Genomic DNA, 17,531 nt, shown 5'->3' on the forward strand with positions numbered 1-17,531 from the left:
TCTGGAACTTGCTACTTGGAAATGAAAATGTATACTCTCTCTCTCTCTTTTTAAACATACATAGAATCAGAGACTTCAAGGTCAGAAGGGACCACTATGATCATCTACTCTGACCTCCTGCACAACGCAGGCTACAGAATCTCACCCACCCACTCCCGTATCAAATCTATGTGTGACCCACTGAAGTCCTCAAATCATGGTTTCAAGAGGCAGATAATCTTCCAGCAAGTGACCTGTGCCCCATGCTGCAAAGGAAAACAAAAATCCCCCAGGGCCTCTGCCAATCTGCCCTGGAGAAAAATTCATTCCCGACCACAAATATGGCGATCAGCTAAACCCTGAGCATGTGGGCAAAACTCACCAGTCAGACACCCAGGAATGAATTTTCTGTAGTAACTCAGATCCCACCTCATCTAACATCCCATCACAAACCATTGGGCATATTTACTGCTAATAGTCAAAGACTATTAATTGCCAAAATTAGGCTATCCCATCATACCATCCCCTCCATAAACTTATCAAGCTTAGTCTTGAAGCCAGACATGTCTTTTGCCCCCACTAGTCCCTTTGGAAGGCTGTTCCAGAACTTCACTCCTCTGATGGTTAGAAACCTTCATCTAATTTCAACTCTAAACTTCCTAGTGTCCAGTTTATATCCATTTGTTCTTGTGTCCACATTGGTACTAAGCTTAAAAAATTCCTCTTCCACCCTGATATATATCCCTCTGATATATTTATAAAGAGCAATCATATCTCTCCTCAGCCTTCTTTTGGTTAGGCTAAACAGGCCAAGCTGTTTCAGTCTCCTTTCATAAGACAGGTTTTCCATTCCTCGGATCATCCTAGTAGCTCTTCTCTGTACCTGTTCCAGTTTGAATTCATCCTTCTTGAACATGGGAGACCAGAACTGCACCCAGTATTCCAGATGAGGTCTCACCAGTGCCTTGTATAACGGTACTAACACTTTCTTATCTCTATTGGAAATACCTCGCTTGATGCATCCCAAGACCACATTAACTTTTTTCATGGCTATATCACATTGGTGGCTCATAGTCATCCTGTGATCAACCAATACTCCAAGGTCCTTCTCCGCCTCTGTTACTTCTAACTCATGCGTCCCCACCTTATAACAATAATTCTTGTTATTAATCCCTAAATGCATGATCTTGCACTTTTCACTATTAAATTTCATCCTATTACTAGGAGTTTACGTGGTCATCCAGATCTTCCTGTATAATATCTGGGTCCTTCTCTGTATTGGCAATACCTCCCAGGTTTGTCTCATCCGCACACTTTAATAGCACATTCACACTTTTTATGCCAAGGTCAGTAATAAAAAGATTAAATAAGATTGGTCCCAAAACCAATCCCTGAGGAACTCCACTAGTAACCTCCCTTCAGTCTGACAGTTCACCTTTCAGTACAACTCGTTGTAGTCGCCCCTTTAACCAGTTCCTTATCCACCTTTCAATTTTCATATTGATCCCCATCTTTTCCAATTTAGTTAATAATTACCCACGTGGACCCGTATCTGCACTGAAATTGAGGTAAATTAGATCCACTATGTTTCCTTTGTCTAAAAAATCTGTTACTTTCTCAAAGGAGGAGATCAGATTGGTTTGGCATGATCTACCATTTGTAAAACCATGTTGTAATTTGTCCCAATTACCACTGACCTCAATGCCCTTAATTATTTTCTCTTTCAAACATTTTTACATAACCTTGCATACTACAGATGTCAAACTGACAGGCCTGTAGTTGCCTGGATCACCTTTTTTCCCTTTCTTAAAGATAGGAACTATGTTAGCAATTCTCCAGTCATATGTTACAACCCCTGAGTTTACAGATTCATTAAAAATTCTTGCTACTGGGCTTGCAATTTCATGTGCCAGTTCCTGGCCCCCCCTCCCCGATTTCATCCCATTAAACTGTTCGAGCTTGGCTTCTACCTCCATATCCTAGTTCCTATTTGTCATTCTACCATTATCCCAAAGCTCCTCATTAGCCTCATTAAAGACTGAGGCAAAATATTTTTTTAGATATTGGGCCATGCCTAGATTAACCTTAACCTCCACTCAATCCTCAGTGTTTAGTAGTCCCACTTCTTCTTTCTTTGTTTGTTTTCTTCTCATTTATATGGCAACAGAATCTTTTACTACTAGTTTTAATTCCCTTTGCAAGGACCAACTCTACATGGCTTTTGGCCTTTCTCCCTTTATCCCTACATGTTCTGATCTCAATAAGGTAGCTTTTCTCGCTGATCACTCCCATCTTCCACTCTATACAGAGCACAATGTCCAGTTTCACCACCATATATTGTTCAAATTAAGCGCTCTTAGAGCTTCTCAGTTTCTTTTAAGGGTCCTATTTTGACTACTTCTCATTTCAATTTTAAATCTGATATTGACATATATGTAAGATAACAGGATACATAGGATTAGTATGATTCATATAAGTTTATTTTAATCATGTTGTATCAGTGTATTTTATTTTTGAATATTTAACAGTGGCTAATTGCAGCATAATGTTCACTTACAATTACATCTGTAACATGCAAACAGCCATTAAGGATAACAGAATTGTTAAAGCTATGACACAGAAAGCTCTGCATAATATTGTATGCATAGATATGTTTCTACCACCTTCTCACCAAATGAAAAAGTTCTTATTCCACTAGATTTTATTAATTTGGTTATCATTAATGTATATGTATACATTTCTGTATTCTAATACAAAAAGAAAAAACGTACAAGAGAACACTGGATCAGTAAATGCAATTTACAATTTCTTATATACATCTTTGAATAACAGAAAGGATCAGCAAGAGCTTATGGGCTTAAAGTAATACTTTTAACCCTTAAAGTGGTGCTCTTTTACTTACACTTTAAGCAAGGTTACAGCAACAAAAATGTACTTACTTTCCTGAAAGAATGTCTTGTCGGAGCTGTAATACAAACAGGTACCTAACAAATACATTAAATAAATAAATATAAGCAAACAATCAAATGCATACAGAGTCATCTTTTCAGCTCTCATCTCTTTGTCAAGAGTACGCTCTGAGTCAAGACATTTCCATAAACTGATTTTGTAAGCTATATGAGCCTTCGGGATCAATTATAAAGAGCACTGTGGGATGCTAAGTACCCTTAACTCTCACTGAAGTCAGTTGAAGTTCAGAACATTCTACACCTTGCAGGAGTGCTCAACATATTGCAGGATGAAGTCGTAAAGTAGCATTTCAGGAACCCATCCTTATTTAAGAAAACCTGTACTCAACTTTGAGCATTGAGCCAATGGGACATAAGCCCATACTTAAGTGCTGTTCTGAATTGCAGCCTAAATGAGCTATGAAGTCTAAATGCAATTATGGCTTTATTTTAAAAATTAAAAGAGCTTTGAATGAGAGAAGAACAAAGGTTCCATGAAGAGTGGAGATAGGCCCACCTATTTAGTTTCTATCTTTGGTACTTACATGGCACTCATTGCTGTAGCATCTAGAGGTATGCCTATACTGCAATGCAAGCTGTGTCTGAGCCCAAGCTCAGGGAAAACTCCCTTTGTGTCTACACTGCAATTGCGCTAACCCAGGGCTTGAACTCAGAATCGCAGGACCCTGCAGGGCTGGAGGATCCAAGCTTGAGTCAAGCTGGGACCCAGGGTCCAAACCCCTTTGCTTTGCAGTGTAGCTATGGTTCTCAGGCAGAGGTGAGGCACGCAGGGGGAGGGGTGTCACGTGCCCCCTCAGATTTGCTGCTTGGCTTGTACTGAGCATGCTCACAGCAGTATCACTGCTGAAGCAGGCTGCCTTCACGTTGTCCTCCCCCCCCACCCCTCACCAGCAGGCACAGGTTATTTCTGTTCCCTGGAGTCAGCTGGAAGTATCCCACAATTCCGTGGGACAATTTCCCTATTCCTCTCTATCCCAACAATCTGCAATCCACTCTATTGAAAATGGAAGCCCCATCCCCTTTTGGCAGAAGTTCAATTTTAGCATTCACTCATTCTCTTCTGATCACCGATCTGCAAGCACACTATCAGAGAGCCTCCTGGGTTTGCAATGGAGAGTGAACCGATCAAGTCTTTTGCAAAGCGAGCTGCTTCCTGGTAATGTGTAGCGTGGGCAGTGAAGTTTTTCCACAGTGCAGCATGGTTCTAGGGCTAGAATGGCCACATTTCAGGGGGAGGAGGGCGGGTGCTAGGGTCTCTGGGATCTGGTTACATTGACTTGGGGCTGCACACTGCATTGTGGACACCAGAACCCTAGGTTCAAGCACGAGTTAGAAAGCTCTTAACATAGGGTTAAAATACAATGTAGATGCTCATGCCCAGAGCTGCTTAACACAGGTCAATTGACTCAAGTCCCACTAACCCTGGGCTTACATTGCAGTGTAGACATACCCTACATGCCTCACAATCTTTAATTGTAAATAAACTCCTTAACTCAGAGATCCTCATTTTGTAGATGGGGATGTGGAGGCACATAGAGATCTAGTGACTGCCCAAGGCCACACAGGGAGTCTGTGGTGGAGCAGGTAACTGAATCTGGGTCTCCCAGTCTAACGCCCTATCCACATGCCACTCTTTCCTAAGCCTGAGGATTCGTTTGTTTTATTTTTATTAAAAGGTTCACGGGCTGGGAAAAATCTCACAACCACCTTGCTTCCTGGGGCATCTCACCTGGTCTTTCCTCGCCCACCCCCCCACCTCCAGCAATCTCACACTAAGGGCTAGCAGCACATCTGGTGTAGATGCTCTATTCTGATGGGAAAGAGCTCTCCCATTGATATAATAAATCCACCTCCATGAAAGGTGGTAGCTAAGTCGGAAGAAGATGCTATCCCACTGACATAGCACTGTCTACACAAGCACTTAGGTCAGCGTAACTTATGTCACTCAGGGAGTGGCTTATTCACACCCTCAAGTGAAATAAGTTATACTGACATAAGTAGTAGTGTAGACCAAGCCAAAATGGCTTCTGCCTTGGGTCTTCTGGAGCAGGGCGTCCCTCTTTGAGGTTAGGGGATGGCAAGGGTTGGGGCTGTCCAGCCTCTTCTACCCGCTGAAGGGCGAGTTAAGAGGTGAATGAAATAAATAAGACATCTGGGCTCAAAGCAGCATGATGCATGTCTCCAGTCTTCAAAAAGAAGAGAACAGCAAACGTCTCTATTAATTTCTCTATTGGCACTGAAAGACATGTTGGGAACAGAATAGGAAGGATCAGGCACTGTGAATCACCAGCACCTTGTGATGAACAAACTAATTTTTCACATTCATGTGTTTGGGAAATTGTGAGCTGACCTTTCAATACTTAGAAGACTGAATCAGTTCAAAATAGACAGGGGAACAGGAGCCAAAGGCATGTTTTAGCAAGCTTTTCTATACCCTATGCAGTAGAAAAGCTCATGGAAAAAGAGTAGGGCTCAGATTTTTACTCATGCCTAATTTACATACATAGCTGATACCTGGGTTGCCATTTACATGTCAGTATTTGTAAAATTAATTGTGCACCACCTCAGAAATCTGGGCTTAGAAAATCTGTCCCTATTATTTGCTCCAGGGTTTCGAAATAACATGAATGCCGGTAAATGTGGGGACGATAATCCAGGCAATACCATCACTTTGCTACCCTGAGGAATACCGCAACCCTCTTCATACCTGACACTCTGTTATTTTCTTTTTCTGTGCAACCTTACTACTGCATCTCATTTTCTGGTATTCCACTTCAAGCAGCAAATTACATTCTTCAAAAGAAACAACCCATTATTATTCCAACTGAAACTAGTGAAGTCCTGTAGACAAAAATGCCAGCAGATGCCTTCCTCGGTGCATTAAAGTTTAAGAAATGTCATCACTTTCCCATAAAAGTATTAACTGTGTCCACATTATTTTTAAAAGCAGCAAAGAATCCTGTGGCACCTTATAGACTAACAGACGTCTTGAAACATGAGCTTTCGTGGATGAATACCCACTTCGTCAGATGCATACATACCCACTTCGTCAGATGCATCGTCAGACATACATCTGACAAAGTGGGTATTCACCCACGAAAACTCATGCTCCAAAACGTCTGTTAGTCTATAAGATGCCACAGGATTCTTTGCTGCTTTTACAGATCCAGACTAACACGGCTACCCCTCTGATACTTGACACATTATTTTTACAGCATCAAAAGGCATCTGCACCTGTTAAAAATATCTTTATACAGGACAAAGATCTAGTGTAATTTCTTCTTCAATTAGCTCATTTTGTTACCACTATAAATCTTCCCCCCTTCCCCTGCACTGCATTTGCACCTGCTTTCCTGGTCTCTTACCTAACTTTACAGGATGTTGGGAAATACAGCCTAGCTAGAGTGGAGGTTCATTAAAAAAATTAGAATTTTCCTTTTTAGCAGTGATTGGACTATACAGCTCCAGAAGTTTATAGTCCGAACTATACAGTTTATAGTGCTTTATAGGAACTGCCTTACTAGATCACATCGAAGATCCATTTAGTCCAGTGCCCTTTCTTTGAAAATGACTGCCATCAGATGCTGCCGAGAAATGTAAAAGAAATCCTGTGATAGACAATGGAATAACCTGCTCATTGGTGAAATTTAACACCAGGTTAAACCCTGAAGTATGAGGGTGTATATCTATTCTAACATGTTTTTTATATATCATCCTACATAATGTAACTATGAATCTTCTCATTATATATGCAGATATCTAATCCTTTTAGGAATCGTACTGAACTCTTGAACTCAATTACATCAGTGGCAGTAAGTTCCATAGGTTAATTATGACCTGTATGAAAAAGTGTCATTTTATCAGTTTATTGCTACTGCTGTAATTGATAATGTATACTGAGGCTTCTATAGAGGTTTCATAGTAAATAAGTGGGCAATTACAACTGGCTCTTTAATCTTCTTGTCACACAGCAGTCAAAGTAGTATTTAATCACTGCAGGAGATAAGGCTATAGTAAACGGAGATCTGCTGACTAAAAGTTTCTTATAAGCACTATAAAATGATCAATTTAATCTTTAAAGAGCATGGTGGAAACAGTTTGGCCCAATTAGCAATGCAGAGCAAATTAAAACCAAAAAAACAAAAAAAAACACACTAAGAAGCTCCGAATTGTCAGAAACAGAAAAATAATAGCAGGAAGGGTACAAAATAATTAGAGAGACAATTTGGCCTGACCGAGTGATCAGAAGAGTTAGGAGGAATGGGAAGTGCAAAAATAAGCAATCACCCTCTCCCCCCCACCGCTTTCATGATACCGAATTTCTCCTGAATTGTGGAGGGCTCCTCACTTAACAAGTACGGAATGTTCTCAAAGACCACAGGTCATCCACCTTGAACAAAGTGGGGGGAGGGAGGAGGAAAAGAGGGTAGAGATGATTGAGCTGTTAGCATTGCTCCCAATCCTCCCAAAATTCTGCTGCTTTGGGGTCTTTCTTTGACCCATTTGACTTTTATTTGATCACCTCTACATTTCACAGCAGAGAAAAGCACAGAGCCCAGCTGTCGGCATTATAGATTGGAAACCCTGCTCCTATTCCCCTACCCACCATGGGTTTGACAGGCAATACTGCTGCAGAAAGTCCTTCTCCAGGTTCAGCTCCTACCTACCCAGTCATGGCTCCCTTTCCAAAGTCAAAAAGCCTAAAACACATGGAGAGTTGGAGAGAAATACCACTGCTCTGGTCCATCTGCCCCTCCATCCAGAAGGACCTGAGAGGCCAAAACAGCAGGTCTGGGCAAAAAATGGGAAGTAGGGTATGGTTCATAGACCGTCATAAAACACCAACTAGAATATTGAACATGATGCCTATTCTACCAAGGAAGCACATATAACCCAAATTTCTCCCTTCCCCACAGTTTAATCCCCAAATACCTTATAAACCCCATTGTCAGACATCAGTTTAGCAATCACAGTTATTTCCTACCTTGTAAACTCCTCGTGAAGGTTGTTCGGTTCTGACGAGTAATATTTAATTCGAAAATGCAAAGTGTACGGAGGTCCAACTGTATACACAAAGATTCAAAACAGAAGTTTACACAGATTTGGTGATCCCATAGAGCGAGAAAAATTTAACACAAAATAATTATATTTTAAAGTGTCCTTATCACAGTAACATTTGACTATGTGTCTTAAACTAAAAATACTTACAACAAGAAATAACTATGTGCCTGTTGTGGGCATTTTAGTGTGCTACCACAGCCAATATAATAAGTAATTAAACCATGGATCATTTGTCAAGCAAATGTTTGTACAAAAAGATGTGCCTTACACTGTCCTGGGAATGTTGGAAAAATTCAAGCTCTGATGGGCATGAGAGAGTGACCTCCCCAATTTAGTTCTCCAGCTAAAAAGGTTCAGCAAATATGTCTTTGCTGATTTGGGCTATCATAGTGCATGTGTGGCTAAAGTATATCTTCCAGAAAGGCACCCAGTCTTTGTTTGAAGACATTAAGAAATGGAGAATCCACCACCTCTCTATCTAGGTGCTTATATGACGACAATCACTGCTGTAGTTTCTGAAGGCCTATTGATCACCCAACCTACTAGGCAAATGAGCAGCCAAAAGCTGCATTAGTTGAAGCTTTAAAGTTGTCTTCAAGGATAAACCCAAGAAGAGGTGTTTCAGAAGTCAAAACCGTAGGTGACAAAGTTTACTGGTGAGATCTACCTTCTCAGGGCACTGACTCTTAACACTAGCTGCTACTGGTGGAAAAATAAAGCCATATGCACCACTGTCCAAAGACAATTGAGGACCCAAACTTCTCCAAAAATGCAAACCACTTTGGCAAGGAAAAGACATATTGCGCTGAGAGATGGAGCTGTTACAACCCCCATCAAGTTATTTCCCCACTATCTTCTCTAGTATGGGTCTGAGCCAGCTTGTTCTCATACAATCCCCTAACTGGGCCAGACACCGTGAAAGTAATGAAACTAAATCTGTTAAAAATGTCTTTGTGCAGAAAATATATGATTCTTCCCTCTAGGATCATTTTGCCTTTTCCTTGGCATATCAGAGAATAAGCACTTGCTGATCATGTATCCAAATACAGAGAAGCAGGTTGAGATGTCATGAAAAGGCAAGGTCAAGTCAAGCACCAGAGCTATCAATGGCAATGGACCCTACATTTCTTCACAATCTACCCTATTAGCCTCATACACACAAGAAGTGGTAAGAGTGAAAGCACAGTGCCCTGCAGACCTTGCATAAAATGGCCATTAGAAGTGGGTGAGCAGCTCCAATACTCTGAGACCCCTGAGAATGGAAAGAACAGAGAGCACTGAAGAAAAACCTGTGTTCACTCCTTCCAGATGTTGCAAATTGGTCAGTAGCATCTTGTGATCAGCCATACCTACGGTAGTTGTTAGATCTCAAAATCAACATGGACACCTGGCCTATATCCATTGCTAGCAGACATTTATTGCCCAAGGATACTATTACTGTCTCTATATCATACCCAGGCCTGACTCCAGATTAGTAGGGATCCATGAAGTTGGAGAAATCAGATGAACACAGATGTTTCAAGGGACAGTTTATTGAGCCAGGGTTGAATCATAGTTCAAGGGTGGTTGGCATCTTTACCCTCTCCCTGTCAATAATGGTCTCAGGATCTCCTCTCTTGGCATCCACTTGCCACCAGTGACATGAGTCCAGCTCACAGGAATGCAAACCTATCCAGGAACTATGTACATTAAACCAGGTGAAAGTACACCAGTGAAGATGTAAGGGGAGGCAGCAGAGGCTACCTGGATATGAAACTCAAAGGACTTCTGCAACTTCCAGCAGGAACTGCCAACCCTCAGGTCCCTCCTGCCACCGTTCCTTCTTTTCCAGGTCAATTTCTAATTTCTTGTAATTTAGGGGTTACAAGAAAGGGGAGAGCTTCCTCCTATTCTCCCCCATGCCTCTAACTACTATTAACAGGTACCTATGAGAAATCACATAAGTTTTTCTAAACTGATATTTGGCTGCTGAATCTATTAGCAGCAACCTAAGCTAATGCTTGCTCCCCAGGCCTGGTTTATGACAAAGTAACTCCAGGCAGGGATTTTCCTCTAGAAAAGAGGAAGGGACTTTTGGCATTCACAAAAGTGGTAAATAAAAATCATTTAAAGAAGAGAGTTGAAGATTGGTCCATTACTCATTGTGACCCTTGCTTTTATACAAAAAAAAAAAAAATTAGCCAGCCAGCCAACCATTAACTTGAATCCATTGTCTGAGGAATATTCACTATATTATGGAAACATTTGGAGCCTCACAATCATGTTAACGAATACTCTAAACTGAATTCTTAGGGGAGGAATAAAAAAACTTGTGGACTCATGTTACTTACTTTTTATTTGCTTCTTAATTGGTTTAGAATGATCCAGCCAGTGCTAAAAAAAGAAAACCTGTGTTTAAAAGTAAGTCATTGTCAAGATTTTACTGGTATTTTACTATATAATAGAGCACAAATTAATTTAAAGGAAAGGTTCTCTGTTCTGAAAAGAAAAGACATACATATATATTTGGTCATCTTTTATAGTTGTTTTCACTAGAAAAGGTTTATTTGAACACTATTTCCCCTCCTCCCCCCGCACACACACACACCTCTCAGGTGCCTATCTTATCAGCGAAAACTGGACTTTAAAAGTTAAACACATCCATTGGAGCTTCCTCCTTCTGAGGCACAACCCAACTAGCAGTGAAAGGCTATAAAAAACAAACAAATGAAGGTTTTCCTCAAACTCTGGGCCCAATGCTTTAACTGTTACTCATAACCTTCTGAAGGCAGACAATTGTCTGGTCCAATCCCACTCGGTGGAGCTCCCACACAGCTCTCTCTGCTGCTCTGTATTCCTCCACCCACACTGTGGTTCTCTCAAGCTCAGAGTCTGAGGCCTGGTCCAACCTTAAAACTTTTACTGGTATAGCAATGTCATTTAGGAGTATGATTACTTTAAAAAAATATATACCAGAAAAAGCCTTTATGGAAACAGTTATACTGGCCAAAAAAGTGCCTTTGCTGGTATAGCTTATTTTGTTCAGGGAACCGGTATTAGCTACACCAAAAAAAACACTTGAGCCAATATAAGCTCTGTCTACACTAGGACAATGTGCTCTATTGGCAAACCTTTTCCAATACAGACTAGTCCTAAGTTTTATAGTCCCAGTGCCCAGCACGAATCACTCCCGAATGAGGCATCTGGGTGTGTTACCAAAATATAAATATTAAATGATGATAACATGTCAAGATAGTCCCTTCACTAAATTACAGATGATAATTTGGGCCACCTTACCATAAGAGGAATTCTCTTCACATTTTTTGCTGTTTATTTAAAAACAGATAAAATAAATTAATAGGACCAGTAAATTTGGAGCAGAAATATTCAGAAAAAGAAGCCTATTCCTTTTGCTTGCTTTTCTTGTTGGGGCATTTCCCCTCTATATTAAGTAAAAACAGAATCAGAGTAAATATTTGGTATTTAACATATTCTCCTCTCCTTTTGCTAAATGCATGTGAAAATAATTAATAAAATAGCAAAACCACAGTTTTACTATAGATGCTTTAACTAAAAGCAAAATTTATGAAACAGCTAGTTGTAAAAAGTCTATTTTAAAAGTTTGCCAACCCATAACCCAAATAGCAAATAAATTCCCTGCAGAATAAAAAACAAATAGAACATTTATTCCAAATGTGCTTATAGTTGCCCAGAGCTTGCCTGGACTCCCTTGGGAGAAATTACCAAGGAAGCCAACTCCTTACAAATTTGAGAATTACCACCATAGTGAAAATAAAATGTTATGATAATTTTTATACAAATATATTACATAGCTGTAAATTAATATACACATAATCAATTATTTATCTCATCCAGCAAATATAGATTCACAAGATATCAGCTAGTAATCATTTCAAGTTTCTGAGAAGAAACAAAATTATTCAAGCTTTGCTCTTGTGATTGAAATTATGCAATTAGAACTTCCTAAATGTTTTTGCTTGTAGAGAAGAGGAACATTTTACTTCAACGAACACATTAGTCAGCAAAACATATCCCCAGCTATATTTATAGGAGCATTGTCCACATTTATCACTATTGTCATTTCAAGTTAAATATGTACATACAATTCCATTTTCTTAAGGATTTCTAACACAGAAGGTTCAGTTCTATGACTGTTTGGAGTTCACCTGGATTTAAAAAGTGTATAACTAAGACTTTACAAAAATTTAAGAAAACAATTTAGCTAACATGGAATACTACTCTTCAGTGTTTTATTTCTAAACCAAAACATATAAAAAAAATCCATTTTTTCACTTTTTTATTCACTTTTCAAATGTACTGAGAAAGTTTCTTTCAGTACTCTGAATTATCTTCATTGTGTGTATTGTAAATGATTAACACATTTTAGAATGTCTGCATGTGGTATTATGCTAAACATCCATAACACTGCAAATTACCAATTCATCTGTCATATCTATACATAATTTTACAAAAAATGAGCAATTTTAAAGAAACGTTTAAGAATTTAATAAGTAGCAAAATAGGCTATTACTGAGGTTCTAACCTAAACAGCTAATGTACATTTGTAACTGTTCATTTCTTCTACATATACAATACAGTCATAAATGTAGGATTCTCCAGGAGACAACAAACAGCAAGCACTAGACATCATCATTTTACACTCACTCCTTTGAGAAGCAAACTCAGATGCTCAAGGGGTCCATTATACCACTATTCAGCGCTTTCCAAAACAGGGAGCAATTTTAGTCCTTGCAGATTCATGAACTGCTATTAACTTAAACCCAGCTGTTTTGGATCACTTCTGCAAAAACTGGGCTAAAGTCCGCCATAGCCAGTGTCTGGATGTTTCTCCATAATGGTGTTAGTCTTCTTACAGGTCCACTGAACCCAAGTAATAGCCCTTATCGTCCTACTCCTCCCTATAGACTGCAGTTGCCTGGATGGCTGAGGTGGCCAAGAGCACTGAAAGTGTGTCAAGAACAATCAGTATTGGCCTCTGCTGCCATAAATGCTGGAAGCACACCAGCTTAGAAGCCAGAATTTCATATGCCAATGGAATGCAGGCCCTAGCCTCTAAGCAAAAAATCAGACGCTCTTATTAATTGACATACAGCCAGAGGAATTGAAATGGAAATGGAAGTGAAGACTTCATGGCATCTTTGCCAAGAACCAAAACTTACTTGGCTGTGTTACAAGCTATTGACTGGAACTCATAACCACTATCCCAACTCAGAATGTGAACACAAAAGGGTGAATTCCAGAAGCCTTAGTATGAAGCTGCCTGGAGTTGGGGGACTCCACAAGAACTCTTTTTGATAACTTCTGCAGAGGGTCTGCCTCCTTTTAAAAACTGGAGCTCAGGCTAATGGACTTCAAGTTGTGAGGGTCCAAGTGCATCAAGGAGCCACTGCTTAGAAGCGGTCCTTTGAGGATGATACAAGAGTAGAAATTAGGTAGTGCTCTCTTCCTACTACACTACATTCCCGTGCTCCAATTTGGACTCTGAGCAAGTTATCAGTGCCCTTGAAAGGTAAGGAAGATTAATCGTAATTCCATTTTGAAATTTATTTTTCTATGGGAAGTTCTATAACAATTTTTATATTTAGAATGTTGAAGGCAAGGAAAAATGGCTACCTGCATTTTGACAGTTATCTGAGACATCATCACTGTCTTCATGTCTTAGTCCTCATCAAGCTGTGTATAATATGGCAGTAACCATATTCAGATTGGGCCTGATTCACCACTGCATTACGCTGGTGTAAAACTGGAGCAACTTAATGGACATAACCAACTGAGAATGTTTTCAATGGAGTTACACTTGGTTTTTATACTAGTGTAACAATGGTGAATCAGGCCCAATATTCTTAGTTTTTAAAGACCTGGTTGGAATTAATAGCACTATTCTTCCCAAGGTCATTGCAGAAATGAAATCGTTATTATACCAGATCATTTCCACTGGAGAGAAAACTTGCTAGATTTTGTCTGAAGGACATATTTATTTAACAACAGAATGTTAGAAATCATTTGGGATAAATCTATTTTTGTCCTCTTTGTTTCGAAAAACTGGTGCAAAGAAGAATTAGGACAATTTCCAGTTACTTCTCTGTTTATTTAATCACCTTCCAGCTCCTTGAAGAAAAGTACTGTAATTCCTCAATAATGGTAACAACCAATATTTTTCCAAAATAGAACAGCCATAAAAGATAAGAGACGCATTTATGTCAAGATACAGCCAATAAGCTGTACCTATTGGAACACACTGAGGATGACTGCAACTGCCAACTGAAGACTGAAGCTGGTACAACTGCATCAGCATGCTCCTTAAGCAATATAGGCTGACAAATACACCACACACCTGTGCTTTGAAAACTCCATTGGCTCCCCATTTGCTTCATAAAAGAATTCAAAGTCCTGGTCTTGAGCTACAAAGCCCTCAAAGGTGACCTGCAAAGGAAAAAAATTGGGTTTGACCCTTTTTTATTACTTGTTTTGCTGCTTTATTATGCATAAAGAAGGCCTGGAAAATGTTTTGTCCCTGCTTGTTTTCAACCTTCAGAATGTCCTGAATGGCAAGTCTGGTTTTGCTGGAAGACTTACTGGAAGTCTCAGAAGATACCGTCTACAAACTCTCTCAGCCTTTAACTGGTGTGGGCCGGGGTGGGGGGGGGCACTGAACCGCTGTCAAATACATTTTCTTCCTAAGTTTTGTTAAGTGTTAACATGAACAAAAAAGCAAAGAGCTTTAAATCAACAGTCTGAACTAATATCACCTTCCCTCTCAATAAGGTTTTGCTTGAGTGGTATCTCTGCTATCATAATCCTACCAGTTCTTCAGTTATCCGCACCATCTTCCAATATAGACAAGATCTGAATTTCTAAAGTAAAATCACAAGCAGGGAAAATACCAAAATCATTTTTTAAGGCAAAAAATATCCAATGAAAAACACTGTCATGCCTTCTTTATACAGTATAAAGTTTTAAAAAAGAAATAAGAACAAACTCTTTTTCTTCCCTTCTGAAGGTCACCTTTAATAATAATTAGGGTCTGAACAGCATTGGGGCCACATTGTTATAGGGACTTTACAAATATATAAGTGAATAATGGACTGCACTCCCAAGAATTTACATAGATTAGAATCTGGCTTCCTTACAGTACACATCATATTCTATGACCTCACCAAAACATCTATGTTCCATATGGATGATGCAGCTGCACAGATCCAGATAAAAGATATTAGATGCTACTTGTCAGAATGGTCAGAACAGAATCTTGGGCTCAAACACAAGCCATACCTGTTTTGAGAAAGTTTTACCCCATCTGTAAATCACCAGTGTTTACATATCCACAAATTATATGTGGATGTTTCACACAATGAGTATGCTAATGCTCCATTCCACACAGGACAGGTTGACATATACATACTTATTTTATCAGTCTGCAACATGTGTTAGACAACTAAAATTAGCAACTAAGATCTGGATTGGGTTGCAATAATTTTCTATCCGAAAAGTTTTAAAAATTTGGAGAAATGAGAAGATGTATAACAGACAACGTGAGGTTTGAAATACAGAGCACTAAAACTTCTGCATAGAAGGCAAGTTTGAATTGAGAGTAGTAGCCTATAATAGCAGGGGATTCTCTAACAGCTAAGTGCTAGAGCAAATAAAAATGACAGGCCCCATTACTGTCTATTTTAGCTACGGGATTACAATATGATAAGAGGTAACTGAATGAATTTAGGGCAGAATCCAGACCTTTCAAAGTACAAAGTAAACAATTCCACTCCACCTGGCTAACTTCCTGTCAACATTCAGTGGAAGAACTGCAGTGGAAAAAGAGAAGTTATGAGCTTTACCATCATTATGTTACACATGGCTCTAATGTCTGTGGACCAAATACTTTAAGACAGGAAGCTTTATTAAGAGAAAGTTAAGGGACTGGGTTTTCCCTTTTTGCAATGAAATGCTAGGATGTTGTAGGGAAAAATAAGTAAGATAGTAAGGGAAGAATATCCGTCAGTTTCAATAAAAGTATCATCACTGTGCCTGTGACTGAAAGTGATATTATGTCAGATTTGCCCATTTCACTGAATAATATTGCTTCTATTTGAATGCTGTAGAATAGTCTATTAAAAACCCAACAGTATTGGAGTTTCTCTTAACATTTTCACTATCATTTATTCTTCATCCTACCTGAAAGAATGAACTAGCATAATATGACCACACATATCACCTCTTCTCAACAGCTAAGGATGAAAAAATAGCCTTCCTGGCTTCATCTTGGACATGTTGCCAATAGTGCTGCGTACTGATAAAATATTCATTTCTTTGTATTTGATAAAGAATTATGTATTTGTTTATATGGACAATACAAGATTTTTGACATCCTTAACTATTCATTTCCATGTGTTTTGTACTTGGGTTTGGTAAATGTGATTGGCAAACAACTGACCAGTCAACTGACTGCCTATATTTGACCACAGTCAAAAATTCCAGCAAGAATGCCCTGATGGAAGTGGCAGCTTTTTGATTGCTTCATGGCTCCATTCTTTCAGTTTTTAGAACTTCATTTCACTGTTTTGCATTTTCCTGAGTTAAAATAACTCAGTTAAGTAATTAGTTTTTTGTAATTAGGTATAAGAATCTAAGGTTAAGCCTTTTGGAGAGCATGGAGGCTTAGGGCTTGTCTATATTATCATCAATGCAGTGGTCCCGATTTAGCGCATTTGGTGAAGATACATTATGCTGACGGGAGAGTGCTCTTCCATCGGCATAATTACTCCACCTCAATGAGGACAAAGTGCGGTGCAGACACTGCTTTAAGTTGAGGCAAGTTCCGTCGCTTGCGGGGTGGTTTTGTCACACTTCTGAGCGACGTAACTTATCTCAACTTAAGCAGTAGTGTTGACAAGGCCTTACTTTTTTTATTTACTTACTGTTCTAATGAATTAATGGTTTAGCAAATTTTATCATTTTTTACATTTGACAATATTTGACTGGTAAATTGACCATTATTTTTTATTCCGTCAACTGCCAAAAGCTACTAGAAGTCAACATCTATATTCCCCTTAGTATAGGAATTCTCAAATATTTTCACAGTGCTGGCCACCTTTTAAGAGAGACTATCTCCCTATTCATTCATGATCTTGCAACATCCTTCTGGCAACTGTGGCAACATGTGATCACATGGAAAAATTAAGTTAGGAAAATATTTAACATTTTTAGCTTTTTTATAATGAGAAAGTGGCTCATTTAGTGGCTGTAAACAAGGAGCAGAGTTAGCACTATATAATCAACTAGTTGCCAACGGACTACAAGCAAAACCCTCAAAATGTATCCCCGAAGAGGAATCACACCCAGCCCCAAGAAGAAGGGTAGTGAATCCCTTATCCCACAAGGAGGTGTTGTGAGACAAGGGCAGGAGGACACAAGTGGGAAAGTTTCTCCAGGGAGGCTAAGGACTGCTGTGGGATTGGCTCCTCTGACTGAGAGGAAATTGGCAACCTGAAGCCTTGGAACAAC

General features: G+C 39.3%; 1 protein-coding gene across 3 annotated transcripts in view; it reads right to left on the reverse strand.

Moving 5' to 3' along the window:
- The window catches only part of EPB41L4B (erythrocyte membrane protein band 4.1 like 4B), a 287,983-nt gene that overhangs the window by 152,594 nt on the left and 117,858 nt on the right, over positions 1–17,531 (reverse strand). For all 3 annotated transcript variants that reach the window (XM_030551497.1, XM_030551496.1, XM_030551498.1), the window contains exons 3-5: positions 10,340–10,382; positions 7,933–8,011; positions 2,919–2,963 (exon numbers count right to left, since the gene is read on the reverse strand). In XM_030551497.1, the coding sequence (XP_030407357.1) occupies positions 2,919–2,963; positions 7,933–8,011; positions 10,340–10,382 (167 nt within the window). The remainder of the gene's footprint in view (positions 1–2,918; positions 2,964–7,932; positions 8,012–10,339; positions 10,383–17,531) is intronic.

Source organism: Gopherus evgoodei, chromosome 2, assembly GCF_007399415.2.
Source record: "Gopherus evgoodei ecotype Sinaloan lineage chromosome 2, rGopEvg1_v1.p, whole genome shotgun sequence".
Taxonomy (NCBI): domain Eukaryota; kingdom Metazoa; phylum Chordata; order Testudines; family Testudinidae; genus Gopherus; species Gopherus evgoodei.